Here is a 19,050-nt window from a genome sequence, read left to right on the forward strand (position 1 = left end):
CGTGCCTAAAATACGTGAATAACCGTTGGAGCAGTCTGCTCCGGGTGCCGAGTTGCCACGGCGCCAAGACGCTGATAAAACCGAAAACTAGCGCTACACGGAGTAAACGGCGCTACACAAAAATACAAATCACCTACCTAGACGTAGGCCGGCCCTGCTCCTACCTGAACATTCAAACCTATAATAGGTTTAACTATACCAAACACACAAAACTGAACAACAAAATAGAAGATTGCGGTCACTGTGTGTCACAAGTCCAATAAGATAAATAGATTAAAGATACTTATGCAGAAGTAGGCTGACACTTATCCACTATTAGGTCACACAGTATCCGGAAACTCGCAGTACAAGCGAGAACTGGTGAATCTATATAAATATAATTTAACATTCTATTTAGTTTATTAGATAATGTAAGTGTACAGCAGATAGAGGGTTAACATTAAGAACATTTACATGTAATAACAAAGCATATATACCAACCGCCCAATAACGGTGTACAACAATACATTATGTCAAACGATCTGCATAATGGTAAAAATATAATTATTTTTTTATTCATATGAAGTAGATGAGGCATAATAATAAAACAATAACTTAGTGAACGTTTTATACTTCATGCCGACCAGGTTTCGCTACAATCATAGCTTCATCAGGGCTGTATATATATATATATATATATATATATAGGTGACCGGATAAATCATCAAAATGATAATTCATCAAAATGATAATTCATCACATCTTTAAAAAGTTATATAAAGTCATGGAAAGTTATGAAACAAAAACATTATTAACTGGGTTAGGTAGGTTAGGTTAGGTGAGGTAAGGGTAAAAACAAAATTTTTTCATCGTTTTTAATGACTTTATATCACTTTTTAAAAGTATGTTGAATAGTCACTGTGTTGAGTTAGCATGGAACCATATATATATAATACAGCCCTGACGAAGCCACGCTAAACTGCTGATATTAACCCCCTAGCAAAACATTTTTTCCAATTTGATCTAAAAAAAATTTGTCAACGGAAGCTCAAATCAAAAAAAATTGTACCATAAGAGCGACTCCAAACGTGATTCACCAGTTTTCTACAAATTTGTTCTACGAATTTCTGGACATCGTGTATATAATTGGGTAACCTGCCAGAATGATAAGGCCTCCAATTAAAGTGCTAAAAATAGTTTAACTGCGTAACGTGTTCCCCTTATCAGCAAAATAATCATTGATCATTGATAAAAAAAATAATAATAAGCAAAAGGTTTATAAAAATATTTATTACATTCACTTGACAGACACGAGCCAACATTTTTATTATTGAGATCCAAAAGAGAGAATATGTTTAATGTTTTACAAATTTCATTTCATTTGCACAATCTTTCCCATACACTTTTAATTTTTCTACCTTCATATATGTCATGCAATGCATGTACAAATAAATAATTCTTATTTAGTTCGAGTTCTATCCAGGTGTGTTTACGGTAAACAAGGATAGTAAATTTTAAAAATATTATATATTTTACTGTGTAAGACTGCTTCCATTTAATGTGCACATAAACAGGTACAAAAATACAAGTATGTGTAATTTTCAAAATAAAAGTTAACTAAAATGACTTAAATTAAGATACGTTATTCGCATGTCTCTTGAAACCTTCAAGGTTTATGTAGAAGATATCTAGAGAGTTATCAAGTTATTTAGCAGTATGTACCATACGCCGTGTCATGCTGTGCTCAGCCAACACGTCTGTACTGCCACATGGTAATCACGACAGATTGTGGATGGATTGTGCAGTAGTTGTTTGTTACAAATAATTTACAGTATTCCACGAGGACTAGCTATCAAATTATGGATAATTGTATACGCTGTTACTGCAAGGGTCCCACTAATTTTCCAACAGAGACTGATAGCGCGCCTCAGAGAGCAAATATTCGTGATGCATAAATTGCGGGTACTTGCCATGAATTCTCATACAGAGATTAATTGTTATCTCAGGTGATAAGCAGGTTTCACGTATTTAATTCTTAATTATTGAAGACAGCAAAAGCGATTTCTAAATACGGCAACACAGATACGGTAAAGCAAGGGGTCCTGGGTTCAGGTCTTAGATGTGACTGTATCTTTTTCTGTTTCAATTTTTCGTTTAGGAATGGCTAATGTTGTCTTTAATAATTAAATATTACAATTTGAGGTTTTACTCATTAAGTTATTCCAAAAATAAAATATTTAATTCTTATTCCTGCATAGTAGCAAGGATAGAACGGTGGTATTGTATAAGCATCCCTTTTCTTCAATATGAACATGTATTTTTTTAATCTCGTGGTTGTTATCAAGTATTGACCATTTACTACAGGTTAAATATACAACATGTGCTTACATTATACATTTTTAATATGTAAGTATAAAAATAACATTTAAGCAATTGACTGAAATGAAATAAAATATTATTATTTCAGTTTTATTTTTCACCATTCAAAAATTAACATAAATGTATTAAAAAAAACTTTTTGTAAAAAATAATGTCACATTTAAAAATATGTAATAACAGAGTTTTTATGGTAAAGAATCGATCAGATTAACTATTTCATCACTTTACGCGTAAATCTAAGTCAAATTCTATAATTATTTCTGATTTTGCCACTGGAATCATGGAACTTTATTTGAATGCGATTAAAAAAAAAGACTTTTATAGTTTTATCGTATAACTTTAAAATCTTTACAAGCAGAAAAGTTTTGAAAGTGTTTAATTTAAAAAAAGAGTCATAATAAAATTCCATCTTTCTTTGTGTTTTCTGTAACGAATCTTATTATGTAGATTTGATAGCTTATAGTGTACTATATCAAAATACACAGCGTTCCTTTGCTTTTCCATACATTTTCGCACGCAACTCTCAAAAGTGGACATAAATTGATGAGAGTTGAGAAGGCTCGTCCAATTGTTCAATGCGAGGTTATTTTATAATTCAATACCGAATCTGTAATTCTGTATTAAATCATACATATCGATCTGTTTCTTAACACTTTCCGGGCTCACAAGGATTAGCAGGCAAGTGCATCTCGAAGCCATTATATAAATCTTCCTGCGATCTTCCGGATCCCACGATTCAAAGTCTCCCTGTTCTATCGCAATCACAACCACTTTGAACTCCAACCCTTTGACCCTCAGCACCCATGGAACCAGAAATATGTTGGGGTCGCAATCCCCAAGAAATTCCTCTACATTAGCAATACTCATTGGTCGATAACCATCAGTAACGTAATATTTAGAAATTGCTTCATTAACAGTCTCTGGCAAGAACGATGTGGTCACTAGGAAAGGGAGAACACACAGATCGTTAGGTTTTATACCTTTTGTAGAACACAAATCAACAATAACTTTGACAGACCCATAAAAAGTTCCACTGTGGTCTCCTGAATCTGGTGGGATTTCCATCTCATCAGAATTAAGCCAGAATATGGGAGGTCCATTGATCTTATGGCCAATATCCATAGTGTTTAGGTACAGATCAGCCAGCTGAGAAGCCGCAGGGATGGGGTTCTTATAAAACTGGCTAAATACTTTGAAAATCGTTCCTGTGTTCCTGATCACTTTGGACAAGACGATTTGAGGATTTTTCAAAATGATTGGAGAATACTTAGGCAGAAACAAAGCAGCTTGATTGATGTCAACTAAAAACCACATTTCTCCATATAAGTTTTCGGACCGAGGTGGTATCTTCCTTCTAACTATTTCGTTATTAACTATGAAGTATCCATAGCCACCTTCTCCTAGAGAAGCGTAGTTCGTCGCGCTGAGTTGGTTAGCTTCGTATTGGGCATCATGACCAATCAATCTGCATTTTTTTATATTTTCAAAAGTCCCGGTGATGATGTTTTCAGCAAAGGCCAAGCAGATGGCTTCGCACTCGTCCATGAAGATGTGTCTGTATTTGCGATCGTCTTTTTGCAGAAATCCTTCCTGACTGATGAAGAACCGGATGCTGTCCACGTAGCGAGAGAGGTTGAGTTTTTCAAGTTTCCTATGAAAATCGGCCCTGGAACAGAAGATTATTGATAAAAGTTTAAACTTAAAAGTGTTACAGCCTAAATTTTTTATGTGATTGACGGCATGTCCCTAGACTCACTTGTTTTCTACCTAAATAAAATTGTGCTTTTATGTTCTGTTTCGTTTTTGAACAACTCAATTATTAATAAACATAAATAATGGGTTTTTTTTAACCTTTTCTTAAAGGCTTTCCATTTTTGTACTCCAGCTGAATCGGAGTCGGAGTATCTGAATATCTGTCAAATTAAGTTTAAATCACTTATAAAATTACATCAGACATAATACTCTGTTGCGTGTTTGCAGCACACATTTCTTTTAATTTTTCGTTAAGTACACATTCAAGTAAATTCAACATTGATGATTAATTAGATTACTCACACTAAAAAAATAAGTCTCCATTGTAAAGTGGTCAACATTTCGAATTTATTCGAAGTCATTAACGAAATAAATAGACTTTTATGGATGACTGGTTATTCTTGAAAGACAAGATAATTTTTTTTTTTCACAGAATTTCAACAGTTCAACAAGTTTGTATTCAAGTTTCCTGAAAGTCCTAGTCAGGTGTTTTTATTATCCAAGTACTGTGAAACCACTGACCCATAATTAGATATTGACAAAACTCTAATAAAACTTTCCCACGACTCAAATTTTAACTTTGAAATTTGATGAACTCGTCCTGTTATATATATGTTGCTTAGTTAATAATAAAATAAACGTATTTTTTTATTATTACCTTCAAATTTTACTAATTATATCATCTCCAAAAAAGTGTATAATATTCTCCAACCAATAATTTAACCAAATATTCCCCCTGAACTAGTTTCCCACTTATTATCAGCCATTTAAAACCGAATTACCATTGTTTACTATAGTTTACAAGAAAAACATATTACATCATCAAGGACCACATACTTAGAAACTATCAACTCTAATTGGTCACAACAAAAAATGACATTTTATCATTGTGATAAAAATGCATAGCTAGTTTTTTTTATTATCTTATTGACAATCTATTTTCATCGAATCGTAATCGGAAATAACAGAAGGTTGGCAAAAGATAAACATGTATTTTTATCTCTACAATAACAAACGCCGTAAGGTTATTATTAAGAACTAGGCATGGTTAAAACGGAAATTACAGCTTAAGACACTTGACGAATGAAAAATTGCTGCAAATAAACTTTTTGTATCCTCAAATATACACTAGCGCCTGTAAATGTAATTATGTCGGAAACAAAGGGTTTATACTTTACAGTGACATGATTGAACTAAAATGGATTTTCAGTTCTTTTAAGTTTGCATACCAAGACAAAATGTGTCATAAAGTTATAGGCATTTCTTTACTTATATTATTACTAGCTTTGTCAATAATCTTCGCCAAATATTTCAGAACTTCTTTTCACTTTGAAAAACATTTAAAAGCAAAATGACTTATTCACATATTTTTTGTGGTAAAATGGATATTTTTAGTTTTGAGTTTTACTACCTTGTCTTCGCCAGATATTTCAACATTCGTTTTTTAATATATTTAAAGTACAGAACAGGCAAAATGAGGTATTGTCATTTTTTGAGTAAAAAATAAAATTTAAATTCAATAAGCCCGTTATGGAAATGACGAGCCAAAAACATTAATTTAGGATATTATAAGAAAATTCAGAAAACAAATTGTATGTGGCTAAAACCCATTATAGCATTAGATATAAATTCATGTCGTTGTTTAAAATATATAAATAAGTTATTTATAACTATTAAAAAATAGATCTCACCTAATACCAGGCCAATAGCAGATGTACAGCGCCCTATTATTCTCATTGAGCAGACCACACTCGAAGAGATGTTGCAGTTTATGCAGGACCAGCAGAGTCTTGCCCGTGCCAGCAGCCCCGTGCACTATTGTCGGGGCCCCGATGTTGGAGGGTTTCCGGTACAGGAGGTTTACCTGCTCTTGCGACAGCAGGGCCAGCATGCCATTGTGGATCTCATTCACGAAGATGCCGCAGCTCATTACTATGAATCTAGAAAAAAAAACAAAAATATTGATACTGTAGCCACCAAACTGGTCATAACCAACCACCAGCAATCCGAAGGCTTCGCACTATCTGCGAAAGTAATACAATTTCCACCTGTACTGAGTATATTGTATTATTGGTGTTTATTTATTTATTTAGAAGTAGACATTACATTATGAAACAAGTGATAACGTATATTAAATTATACATGTTTAAAGTGCCTATTATGTATGTCCATCCAATATCTTAATGTTGCCCAGGATGAGAATGGTTCTTAGTCCTAACTAATGAATATATGAGCAACATTAATAAAAGGAAAACATTATACGTAGAACAGGTCCCAGTGTGCTTCCTTGTGGTACACCATAGTTAAGGTCTAGTGAGCTATTCACTGTTATTCCATTTTTGGGTTGCTTTACATGTTATGAATCTATTGAACCATTCGTGGGGTATACATTTTAAATTGAAAATTTGTCGATTCGAAGCATAGTAATTTTTATATTTATATTTTTATAATGGATGAACTTTAAATATACCTTTTAAAAAGCGCATCAAAGTGAATCTTTTCAATCGGCTTCCCATCGAGAATGCTCGCATAAAACCAATTATTGAACGCCGTCTGATCAGAGATGGTATCAGTGAAAACGTGTTTGTCACCTTCCTCTTTCCACCTCTGAATCCTTTGTCCAGTGGGATCCTTGGTCCACATGGTCAGAAAGGGCCAGAAAAGATAGCAGTGGAGAGAGTCCTTAGGAATACCACAGGACTTCTCTAGGATTTCTACATGGTCCCGGAGCTGATGAAGGCCTGACCTCTTGTTGTTCTTGATGCTTGTCGGGTTGCTGACCATTAGGCCTGAATTGACGTCGTCGCAGGTGGATTTTACTTCTATAAGGGAGACGTAGTATTTTCCTGGAAAGATAAACAGTTAATTGTTTTTTTTTATTGCATAAAATTAATACTCAAAGAATTTAGATGAAGGAAACGTTTCACCTTTAGATTATAATAAGCAAACATTCTACGTAAAAAATCTCAAAATACGAATGGTGCAAACTATTTTCAGTTTAGGCGAGGATTACAATACACGTTTTAACGGTACCCAGACTATTAACCCTTATGAATGTGAATATGTCGGTGAATTTTTGAGAAAAATACTGCTTATCTAATAAAACCATAAAGTGGCATTAATCATAATGTCAGATGTGTCTTTGATGAGTGACGACTAGTTGGGCTGCACTATTTTTTGCTTCGCGGTGGTTTATCTGTGGCTTCATGGTATGTTCAAGGCGATCTAAGGTGACTCCCAGACTTCACATTAACTTTATGATGACTCCGCAATGATGAATTCATGATGACTTCACCGTGACAGCAAATACATACTTTTTACATACCTTGGTAGATATTAAACACCACAAAGTCGTGCTCCCTCATCATCAGTTTGCCCGCTCGCTCATTCCTGTAGGACCTGCCCGCATAGCAGGCCCCCTGAAAGAACACCTGCCAAAGGGGCGCAGGGCGGGGTACAGGGGGGCATGTGACGTCCCGCAGGCAGGCGTGCGTGTCCTGCTCGGCCTGCGCCGCCTGCGCCTTGCCCTGGGGCATGAACACCGCGGGGATCGAGTAATTTGCCGTGCGAGTGTCTCCAGAAGGGAATGGAAACTCCCTTTGGACATAGCTGCAAAAATAGCCAATTATTAGTTTTGGTTAAACAGTCAATAAACAGAGAGCTCAGAATCAAAATGGACCATGGATCATCTTTGTAACTCCACTCGTGGCTTTCCACAAGGATCGCATATCGAACCATCTTTGTAACTTCACTCATGGAGTTCAATAAGAGTCGCACCTTAGAACGTCTCCTACTATTCCACTTGTGGCGTTTCGCAAGGATTGCACCATGGACCATATTTGTTACGCCACTCACTCACTTGCTCCTTAGTCCATATCTGCTTAACCTATTTATAATTATCAATGCTACAAACTCTGGTATAGTTAATTTTTCATTCTTATTAATCTTAATAAACCTGGTGTTTTTTTTCTTCTTTTTTTTTAAATATGTAGATGTATCAGAACGGAACCGAAGCATAGTTTTTGTGACGGGACGACGAAAATTTAAGAATTAAAACTTTAGGGTTCATTATTATTAAAAACACTTTTATTATTTAGATTGTTTATTTTAAATAAATGGAACTATGTTACAATTTTCACATCACATATTCCTGTTAAAATGTACTCGTATATTCGCCACGAAAAAACAGCTTTGTCCCGATTCTCTTTGTGTGTAATAATAATAATATTAGAGAGAAATTATTATTTTTAGGTACCTTCCAAATGTTTTTGATTAGGATGTTGGACAAAGAGAAGAATTCTTGTTTGTAAAAGTTGAACATTGGATAAAATAGACTATACACTACATTAGTGCCTTTATTCTGAGATTTAAATATGTTCATATTTGCTGATATTTTCTTATTTCTATCTCTAACACTAGTGCATGTTTCGGCAATTAATTTCCCTGGTGTTTCAGAGAATTGCTAAATAAATATTTACCCAATGTGTGCTTATCTACTAGTTTCAGTAAATACCGAATTATTATTTAGATAATATTACGCTGTGAAGAGTGACTATTTATAGAAAACGCAAAGAATACCGACATTATTTGCGTAGGAATAAAATTACATAACACATAGTGGAAATCAGATAACACGTCATAATATTCAGAAAACAACCCCAGCAGACTACAGCAGATTTCTGATTGAATCAGGACTGGCCCTACGCGGGCGCACTTCGAGCAGTCCGTTCTGGGCGCCGAATTGCCAAGGCGCCAAAGCGCAGATTATACCCTAACAGTCCTAACACATCACCGTTGAGATTATTTTTTATAAAAACGGCGCTATACAAAAATATAAATCATCCAAATATTATCGATTGCAGTGATGACCTAAGAGTACCTAGGCGTCTAATGTTTTTGACGAAGCGCGACAGAATTTTACTCGCACCAGGCGCGCCGTTTGGCTCAGCACCGATCCTTGATTTAATACTGCACCTACGGTGTGGAATATACGTTGGATAAATGAATATAGACAAATTGTAGTAAAATGATATCCCTGAGTTATTTTTATCATCAGGTATAATACGACCTTAACAGAACGTCGCTCTAGTTCGTTTTTATCCAACAGACCAAAACGTAAATCGGGAGAAATAGCGCTTTAAAGTTTTTTTACGAAAAGGGCATATTAAATTAAATTAGCTCAATTATAGGATTATTAAAATGAGAGAAATCATTATTTTTAAGTATAATACCTTAAAAGTGTTTTTGATTTGGATGTTGGACAAAGAGAAGAATTCTTTTTTTGTTAAAGTTGGACATTTGGATAAAAGAGACTGGATGTTGAACAAAAGCGCGCACTCTCGCGGGACTGCTGCTTTATCCAACGTGTCTAAAAGAACGTGCCTAAGGGAGATCAGGAAGCATTTAAAATAAATATTATTATAAAAACAGTTAAAATAGGTCTATGAACTGAATTGAATTGGTATGGGATTAGCTGATAAGTCAAAAATATTAATTTATTTGTTATGTTTTTTACGATTTTGAAATTATTTCTAAGACCTTTATTAATAATCAATGGATGGATGTCGTAATTTTGAAATTTCATACAATAAAAAAGTAAATTTATTGTTTTAAAAGAGGCATGTATTTTTTTGTAAATACTTATAGCTAATAGATTCACAAAATTCTAATTGTCTGCACTATTAAAAGAACTAAAAAGCACAAATTTTAATTACATTCCAATCACAAATTATAAACGGTAATCCGTATAATTTATAAGGCACAATACAATTGACTAATTCCACACCTTCAGCAATAAATGTCATACTTGATGTCTCAACCGCAAATAATAAAATAAGAAATCCAAGCGCAAATAATTTGGTCTATTAATATTATTTATCAGGACATTCGAATGTACTTATCTTTTCTCGGAATTCCGTACTGGATAAAAAATACATGCAATAAAATGTAGATAATAATGTTCAAGCCCATCCCAGCGGATGTCATTAGGTTTTATCAACTAAATGTCTAACGCATGTTGTGAATAAAATAAGCATGATTTTACCTATGCAAGCGGATATAGAAAAAAGTTGACAAATTCAGCTATATTTAGAGTGAGATTAAAATCATAATATTTACTCGAGTGCATATTTTCACTCATCATTCTTATTTTTTTCTCGTTTATTATTTTTACCGCGGGGTTTTCCAATACGTTTTTCAAAATGTTGTGTTTTATTTTATATTTTATGTCTAAGCTTCCGGAGTCAGTGGGACTATTACAGGGAATGCTAGTCCTTTTTATTATGTTGATATTTTTCAAACGTTTCTTGTGTCTTTGTATTTACTATATTTATTATATTGTGTCTTTGTATTTACTATATTTTTTATATTGTGTCTTTGTATCCACGTTATAATTACGAAAAAACGAGCTTCGATTGGTTAGAAATGTATTTATTTAGCAAGTGTCCGTTAGTCAGAAAAATAAGAAAATAACTAAGGAAATACAAATTCGAGAAACTTAGATAAACGTGTTGTAAATCTGGCGTAATAAGTGTAAATCGATTAAAATAATGAAGCGAAATATAACGGTATTGTACACTAAAAACCCTTTACTCGACAAATATTACGCTGATTGGGGTATCCTTTATTTGATCAGTTAGTTAACACATAGGTAGGATTGTGTAACTCTAAATTGATGTGAAGTTCGCACTTTTACGTCAAATTTAATTAGCAAGAACCATATTGCCTGGCCTCACTTTGCCGGGACTTGATGGGTTACGATGATGATTAGTGTGCGTTGCGGTATGGAGTATAAACAATTCTGATCGGTTCGAGCTGAGGCCGCCGTGCTGATCTGGTGCCAGGGTGATATGCAGATATTTGGCAAATTACCAGAAGAAAGAAAATTAAAAGAAAACACAAATAAATTTAAAATACCATAAATAAATATACTGTGTGAAACAATTTTAATGTATAAAAAATTCCAACACAAAAATATTTTATTATATTTTGTGAATATGTTGCTAAACTTTAAATTGTTTTACGATCAAAATTAAAATATATATTTTTTAAAAGTGAATGAAAAACACGTTTTGTAATACATCACTTATAGGCTGTCAATTTTTGATTCAATAAAAGTGGTGTACTACAAAGTGTGTTTTTTTTAAATTAAATATATAATGTCATACTCCTGTATTTGTTTCCTTTGAAAAATAAGTAAATAGCCCCAGCTTTATTTGGCTACCAAACATATTTGCAGCCTTGATCATAACTTGTTTCCAAGCTTTTTAAAAACATAATAAAGGTTACGGTCACATCTAGGACTCGAACTCAGGACCCTTGCCTTGCCGGGGCACCGCTCTATCAACTGAGCTAATGGTACCCTATCTCCTTCGGTCATATTTAACTGTATCATACTTCAAATAAGAACTACCAACATTGTCTTCAAATCTCCCGTACATTGTTTTCAATAATTAAATATTACAATTTGAGGTTTTACTCACTAAGTTATTATTGGTCGTCATGCGTCCTTCTCACTGTGCATTCTTTTGAAGATCTATCATAATGGAATGAATTAATTAAATAATTTCCCCAGCAGAAAATCTATCATGATCAGAGCATAGATAAAATAAATAAGAAAACTATTCAATATATCTCGATTATTTCGAAATTGGTATCTCGTTCAGGCAAATCGTTATTTCAATTTGCCTACATAATTTTCAGTAGGTATCGTAGAGATCTTTACATTCATCGTTAACATATTTCTATTTTGTAAATAGCAAGTTAAAAACCAACATAACCCAAGGCCAAAAGCAAATACATACATATTTACGTAGGCTATGACAAACAATCCTGCGGACTGACTATCACGTGACTCGTGGGTTTGTTAATATTGTGTACCTACTGCGGTGTGAATGCCTTGTGGTCACCAAATGATTTTGCGAAATAATTACCACACAATTACTTGTAATTCGATATTAGATATACTCGCGGATTAGGGAAAAATCCATTTAAATAAAGACGAAACAATACCCTACAATAAAGCCAGAATCTTAACGACGTAAGTGAATCAGCCTTGCACAGAAATATGAGACGCGCGGCCCTGGTGTATTGGATAGACCTGCAATTATATTTGTCCTATCAAATCTATAAAATAAAGTTGTATCCTTAACGACATAAGTCATGAAGTCTTGAAAAACCAATATTCGGCGAGCGGCCCGGCGTAATGGATGGACCTACGGTCGACTTTGCCCTAGCAGGCCTAGAAAAACGATCTTTCCGTGGGAATTATTTTAATTATTTCTGATGAACGTATTACTAATCTCAAATGTTTTTAAAGCGATCCCTTGGGAAGTTACTTAATACATCATCTAGAAAAGTAAACTCTTGTACTTACCGACAGTGGCAGCTCGTGACTTTTAGGTGTAATAAAGTGTTAATATTACAAAGTATGGCATTATTGATGTTGTAGCTAAAAACGATATTAATTTTTTTTTTCAAAAAATTCGATATTTTTACGAAGATTTTCAGGAAATTTCAGTTTGGCCGTGCGCCGCACGGATTTCCTGAAAATCTTCATAGAAAAAATTTAATTTTCGAAACTAAATTGTTTTCAGCTACAAAAACATTAATAATGCCATTTTTGTAATATTAGCACTCTAGTACATCAAAAGTCACGAGCCGCCACTGCTTACAGATAAATTTATAGTTGCAAAACGTTTTACAAAATGTTCAAACCGTTCTACATAAAATACTGTACTGGTACAAGTAATGTCCCGAATGTCCCGTTTTTTTATAAATAACTTACATCCGTAGGGGTCCCTCTAGAAACATTTGGGATTTAACAAAACGTGAGCCTCGAGCGAACCCTTGTAGTTAGAGTCTCATGTCGCTGAACTTTTGTTATCCTGGTAGAAAGTAATTAATGAAATTAATATTTGGACCATTTTCAACCATTTTATATTAATTCCTAGGCTCTGTCTTATTACTTACTATAGATAATCTATAGCTTTGTTATATCTCAGATCGCATCCACAGGCCTATCCATAATATGAAACTATAATTATTAATAGTAAATATGCAATGCATCTGACCAATGAGAGTGAGGTACATATTATTATGTATTAGTTTTGTGATTAGTCAGATAATAAACTGAAACAAATTTACCTAGTAAGGCACTTCACACAGTTATACCCATTAAAAATTTTAGTTTGGAGAGGATACGATTTTGCACGCATAGGAAGTAATATTATAAAACACTGCACTGGCATGATGTTGCAGTTGGTTAAATATTATCGATAATGTGAAATAGATTATTTATTAAAAGTTTAGTAGAGATGGCGTACGTAAAAATGTACATATGATATGTTGTTACATACATGTAAAAATTATAAACAACGGTTTAGTTATACAAAACCCTTGTTTTTTTATAAATAAATAAAGCATCTTGAATCAAATTGTGATTGATTGGATTAACTATTTAGCAGAAAATATGTTTCAAATATTGAAAAGTTATTTATTTTAATTTCTTGGTCAACAATGCAGGTATGTTCACCTGAAAATGCCATTAAATGCGTCATTCGTTCCAAAATAATATTGAAAAATTAATAATGTTAAATATTGGGCTGGAATCGTAGATAATAGAATCAAGGGTGATGGTGATAACTTTACATGACCGCACGCACAACACGCGTGACCGTCATCATTCACCCAAACTACGTAGAGCGGTGCCTCGCCTTTGTTTCTACCTACACACCAAATGCATAACTTTCAATAGCCCCGACGCTTTGATATTCCGTGTAGTTTGGTCGTAACTCCACTACAGTCGGTAAGATTCCACGCCTTATCTCTCTTTGTTCATTTATCTATGTTTCTACTACGAAAATACGAAAATTCGAAACAGAAAAAAAGATACGGTCACATCTAGGACTTGATCCCAGGACCCTTGCCTCGCCGGGGCACCGCTCTACCAAGTGAGTTAATGGGACCCTTTCACCTTCGGTTATATTTAACTGTATTTAAATATTACATTTTGAGGTTTTACTCATTAAGTTATTCCAAAAATAAATAATAAAACTTTTGTTAGATTTTTACCTTACTAGATCCGGTCAACGACTCTAACCAGTTCTATGACGATAGACATAATAATAAAAACATAATAAAGAATACCAAAACCACAAGATAACACTAACTGTAATTGGTCACGGTCCGGTAATAAATAAATAAATAAATAAATATTATTTAGTTCTTTCAAGCCACCTTCACAAATATTTATCATCGTGCTATAAATTGATTTGATTTTTTAAATTGTTGCTAACTCTCAAGACATACTCGTGGGTAATTTTTCCTAATATGTTGTGAAATTTTTCACTGCCAATGTCAAATTGATAAGCAACATGTTTTTGGATTTTCCTTATATTATGTAATAATATTATTTTATGTTGATATCGGTACAATTTACTGCTTATTATGGTTTTGGTTTCTGTTCTCAATGGCAGCCTCGAAGGGTAAGACTCTCGACTGTCAACCGGTGGCAAAATGTTAGGTATATTTGCGGCAGGTGGAAGATACTCTCAGTATCACCTAGGTGTAAGATCACCATTCAGTATTGAAACGTTGCCTGCAATGGTTTTAACTGTGTTTAGTAACTAAATCTGAATAGCCAGGTACTTCTACAGATTCTTTTCCCCTCCCAACTACCTTCAAACTCACCCCAATTGGGGATGCCATAGTCTCACTGACTCCTGACGATTAGAAGCAGATGGGAGTCGTGTGCGGTGTGCATCACTAACTTTACTGCCATAACTACACACGCGGTAACAATAAACGTTCTGGCGACATCGCTAATAGCGCGGCGGACACAACCTTTGCGTGCGGTAGTTGACGCCATCTTGGCGCACACACATAGCGCTCACACTTCCATGGTCAAAGTTCAACCTAATGCCATAATGCGAACCATCAGCGGGACTTTAAAATCAACACCTCTCCCTCGGCTCCCCGTACTTGTAAATGTGACCACGCCAAATTGCAACACGAGAATACAAAGGCGCAGCGAAAAAGCGCAATACCTTTGCAAAATTATGTCGTCTCTCACCCTGCATATCGCTTCAAGTCAACAAAAAAACCAAGTAAACTTTGGTCCATGCATCAATAAGATAAGGTCTTCCTACAGCCGATGTGCCCATATGATGTGGGGCCTTAAAGAGTCAGCGATGTGTGAATACGGTGCGGTGTAGATCACCGAACATGTGGTCAAAATATTCCCGCTGCATTCATTCTCCGGCGGGATTGATTAGGTTCACAGGGTGACGCCTAAAGCCATAGACTTGCTCAATAATCTAGATTCCCTTTCTGACCCCCCACCATACGAAAGAAGAAGAAGAATATAGAATTAAAACATTTTTTCAAAAGAAATATAACAGTTTATACAGGTACCTACTTTATCGCTTCTTAATTTTGAAAAGACTAAAAAAAAATTTCAATTTAAATATTCTACAATAGGTAGGTATTTTATTGATTGTTGTAATTCTTAACACAATCAGTTCCAATTTTTAAAATAACACAATTAAACTAGAGTTACAATCACAGATCAAAGGTCACATTCGAGATTAGAATGTTTTATTTTTGACATAGGGTCTTTTTTTTATTATTTGGTACAATATTTTTTACATTTCAAAGTTTTCCAGTAATGTTGGCCTCACTGGGTGGCTTGCCCGTGCTTAGGCCTTTGAGGCCTTTGAGGTCTAACAACATACTGTCAGTATAATTATTTTCTGTTGTTTTTTTCGTTAGCTAAAATATGCGTAGTGTTGTTCTCACTCTTCAAGTGCAATTATTGCCACAATCAATAAGCAGCAATGTTCGAGTATCTTTTATCGCTTTAATTGCCTTTGGCTATATTAATTAAATACACAGGCAGATGTCACGCTAACCATGAAGGTAGATTACGGATTAAATATTCATTCAATATGTGCAGTTGCTAGTTGCCACACCAAGATAATTCAAATGATTCAATCACAGTACGCAGATTATCAAACCACGATGTAGAAATTTAGACCGTATCCACTCGTAAGTTAGATAGTAAAACTAGTATTATTTTTGCGTTATTGTCTTTAATTTTTGGGTTTTTATGCCATGTTGCGCTTTTTCCTTCATTAGCCAATATTTAGGACAGTATTACAGTACCCATCATCAGGACAAATGTATATATATAGAGGGGCACATTTGCGCGCATCAATTCTCTCAGGGCCAGTATCTCAACATAATAATTATAAAACTTAATAAAAACATACATAATTTTGTTATCCCTACACAGGAGACCCTGAGGAAAATAATGTTCGTCCCTTTCTTATAAAGGAAATGGAGAAAAGGAAGATCTGGGCAGTAAAAAGTTATGATGGGTGGGTATCAATATGAGGATCAGTGTGTTCAGGAGTGACGGACGAATGAATATATCCCTCCCAATGATGATGGGAGCATCATGATGATCATCCCAGGCGATGATCTAGCAAGCTACGTTGCTGGTGGGCGGGCCCATCATGAACACACCTCACCCGAAGAACCCGTGCACCCCTGCTAAATCACCAAACGTAGCGAACCACTCTAGCTGACATATGGCAGAGGGGTTGGTTATCAATATGGTAACGAATAAATGGTTCCCATAGCGGCGATTTAATAAGCCTCTTTGATACTACAGGGTTTTCCAATAAGAGGTGTTATTTTGATATTCAATCGTAAAAGATCAATAGTTTCGTTGCTTGTGTAACACATAGCGCCATTTTGGTGAAAGTAAACGCTGTCCAAATCAATACCATCTAATTTCAGCCATAAAAAATCATTAATCATCTCTGGATAGCGCAATCCATTCACCGTAATTGTTGCTCCAGCCTTATTTTCAAAAAAGTAAGGTCCAATGACTCCGCCGGACGATAAACCGCACCAAACAGTCACACGTTGAGAAAAGAGAAGCTTTTTAACAATAATTCTTGAGTTTTCCGAGTCCCAGATGCGACAATTTTGCTTGTTGACGAAGCCACCGAGGTGGAAATGGGCCTCATCACTCAAGATGGTTTGCATTTGATTCACTGAAGTGATTTTTTATAATTTTAATGCGTTGTTGAAGCGTGTATCGTTCCATTTTTATTAATGACGTAGTTTTTACTTGTCAAATATTAAAAAATGACAGCTTTAAAAGTAACGTCTACCGAAATAACGGGCTATTCAAAATAACACCTCTTATTGGAAAACCCTGTATTTTTGTGTATGAAAGAAAATCTTTTTGTGAAAACTTTCGAACGCTGTCTTTTTATAAAAATTATTTATTATTAAGAGGATGGTGAGTTCTATGTAATAACTCAATTTATTTCTATCGACCTCATTAAAAATACTGATTTCGGTTGTGATTCTGTCTGTAACTCGGTTTCAATGAACTCTAGAAGTCAAATTTGTTTGGTCATTTTCAAAATTGGAACTTACTGTGTGAAAAAATCCGACAAGTAGTAAAGTAGGTAGGTAACTAAATCTTTTATTTTTATTAATCAAATAATAGTTACTTTGTTTTTTCATTTTTATTTTTGACAGATGTTGTAATTTTTCAGGTTTATTAACGGTGTTCATTCTACAGGTAAAAATATCTGATCTTCTTTAAAAACGACAATGTTTGTTTTTAAAAGATAATTATTTTTTATACTTTTAACTTCTCACAAATCCTGCAATTATAAAAATAAATTAAATTTTCACGGGTCTGCGCCAGAATTATACAAATGTACTGAGATGTGGGCTTTGTGGTCATAAAATGGAACATTTTTTTGGATCCGGAAGATTTTCAGCTGGTCAATTATGAAGTTTTGACATATTTATTTCAATGACGAAAAAACTACGTATCTAGGGATATGAGTGTTTTACTGGAGGTTCGGTTACAAATATTTGGATCAGCGAACAATTTTGTCATTTCCCTCTGAATCTACGATATCTTGAAATTTTCATTACTAACCAAAACAAGAAACATCAATTTAATATGTATATCGGCCAAAAAAATATCTATATATATTTATAAATTATAAGAGTGGAAAAAAACTGGTTTGAAGAATAATTTTACGTGATTTTACGTTCTCGTTAATCGGAAATTTGTTCTAATGCAAACAGTATTTCTTATAAATGAATGTATCACATTTCTACAAGTCTCGCGAAACATATAATTTAATTTAATTTAATTACTCTTTATGGTTTTTTTTAAATTAAAAACAGCATAATTTTAATAAGTTAGTTACCTTTCTAACAGCCTCGAAAAGACAAACTCGTATATATGATTAATAATCATTAAATTATGAAAAGTATCAGAAGAAATCTAAAATAAATTATGCATAATAAAACACTATTATTTTTTATGTTTATTCTTCTCTTTATGATTCCTCTATAATATTTAATCAAATGGGAATCTTATACGGGTGTGCCTCTTGCGGATTGCAATAAAATTAACTAATTAAAAAAATATTTATATTTATAAAATCTACATCGGTACACATTACACAAGGTCGTTATTTTTGCAACATGCCTCGAAATGCACCTGCTTCTCCTAGGGAAAGGTCACAGCGATATTGGGCCACTGCTCTCAACCGTCTGAAGCCAGTGAGACTATGGCATCCCCAATTGGGGTATGTTGTGAGACTGAAGGTTGTGTGGAGGGCAAGGAGGTGAGGAAGATGAAGGTGGGAGAGAACCTGGCTCTTCAGATCTGGCCACCAAATATGGCTAAAGCCATTTCAAATAACGTTTCAATTCTGAACACTTGTCTTACACCAGGGCGTATTACTGAGAGTATCTTCCACTCTGGAACCTGCCGCAAGTATACAAAATGTAATTTTAAATAAATGGATTGGAAATAACACAAATTAATCAAATAAAATTTACTTGCGCACGCCGGGTTATGAGCCCGCGACCTTTGGCTTGCTATTCGAGAGCTTT

General features: G+C 34.2%; 1 protein-coding gene across 1 annotated transcript in view; it reads right to left on the reverse strand.

The window, feature by feature from the left end:
* Positions 1-715: 715 nt before the first annotated feature.
* Positions 716-19,050, reverse strand: part of LOC149419932 (uncharacterized) — a 37,314-nt gene continuing 18,979 nt past the window's right edge. Inside the window, exons 2-5 of the mRNA XM_089637093.1 lie at positions 7,436-7,719; positions 6,581-6,956; positions 5,802-6,050; positions 716-4,024 (exon numbers count right to left, since the gene is read on the reverse strand). Of these exons, the coding sequence (XP_089493219.1) occupies positions 2,947-4,024; positions 5,802-6,050; positions 6,581-6,956; positions 7,436-7,719 (1,987 nt within the window). The 3' untranslated portion in view covers positions 716-2,946. The remainder of the gene's footprint in view (positions 4,025-5,801; positions 6,051-6,580; positions 6,957-7,435; positions 7,720-19,050) is intronic.

This window comes from Hesperophylax consimilis, chromosome 11 (genome assembly GCF_061612785.1).
Source record: "Hesperophylax consimilis isolate HC1 chromosome 11, BYU_Hcon_1.0, whole genome shotgun sequence".
Lineage (NCBI taxonomy): Eukaryota > Metazoa > Arthropoda > Insecta > Trichoptera > Limnephilidae > Hesperophylax > Hesperophylax consimilis.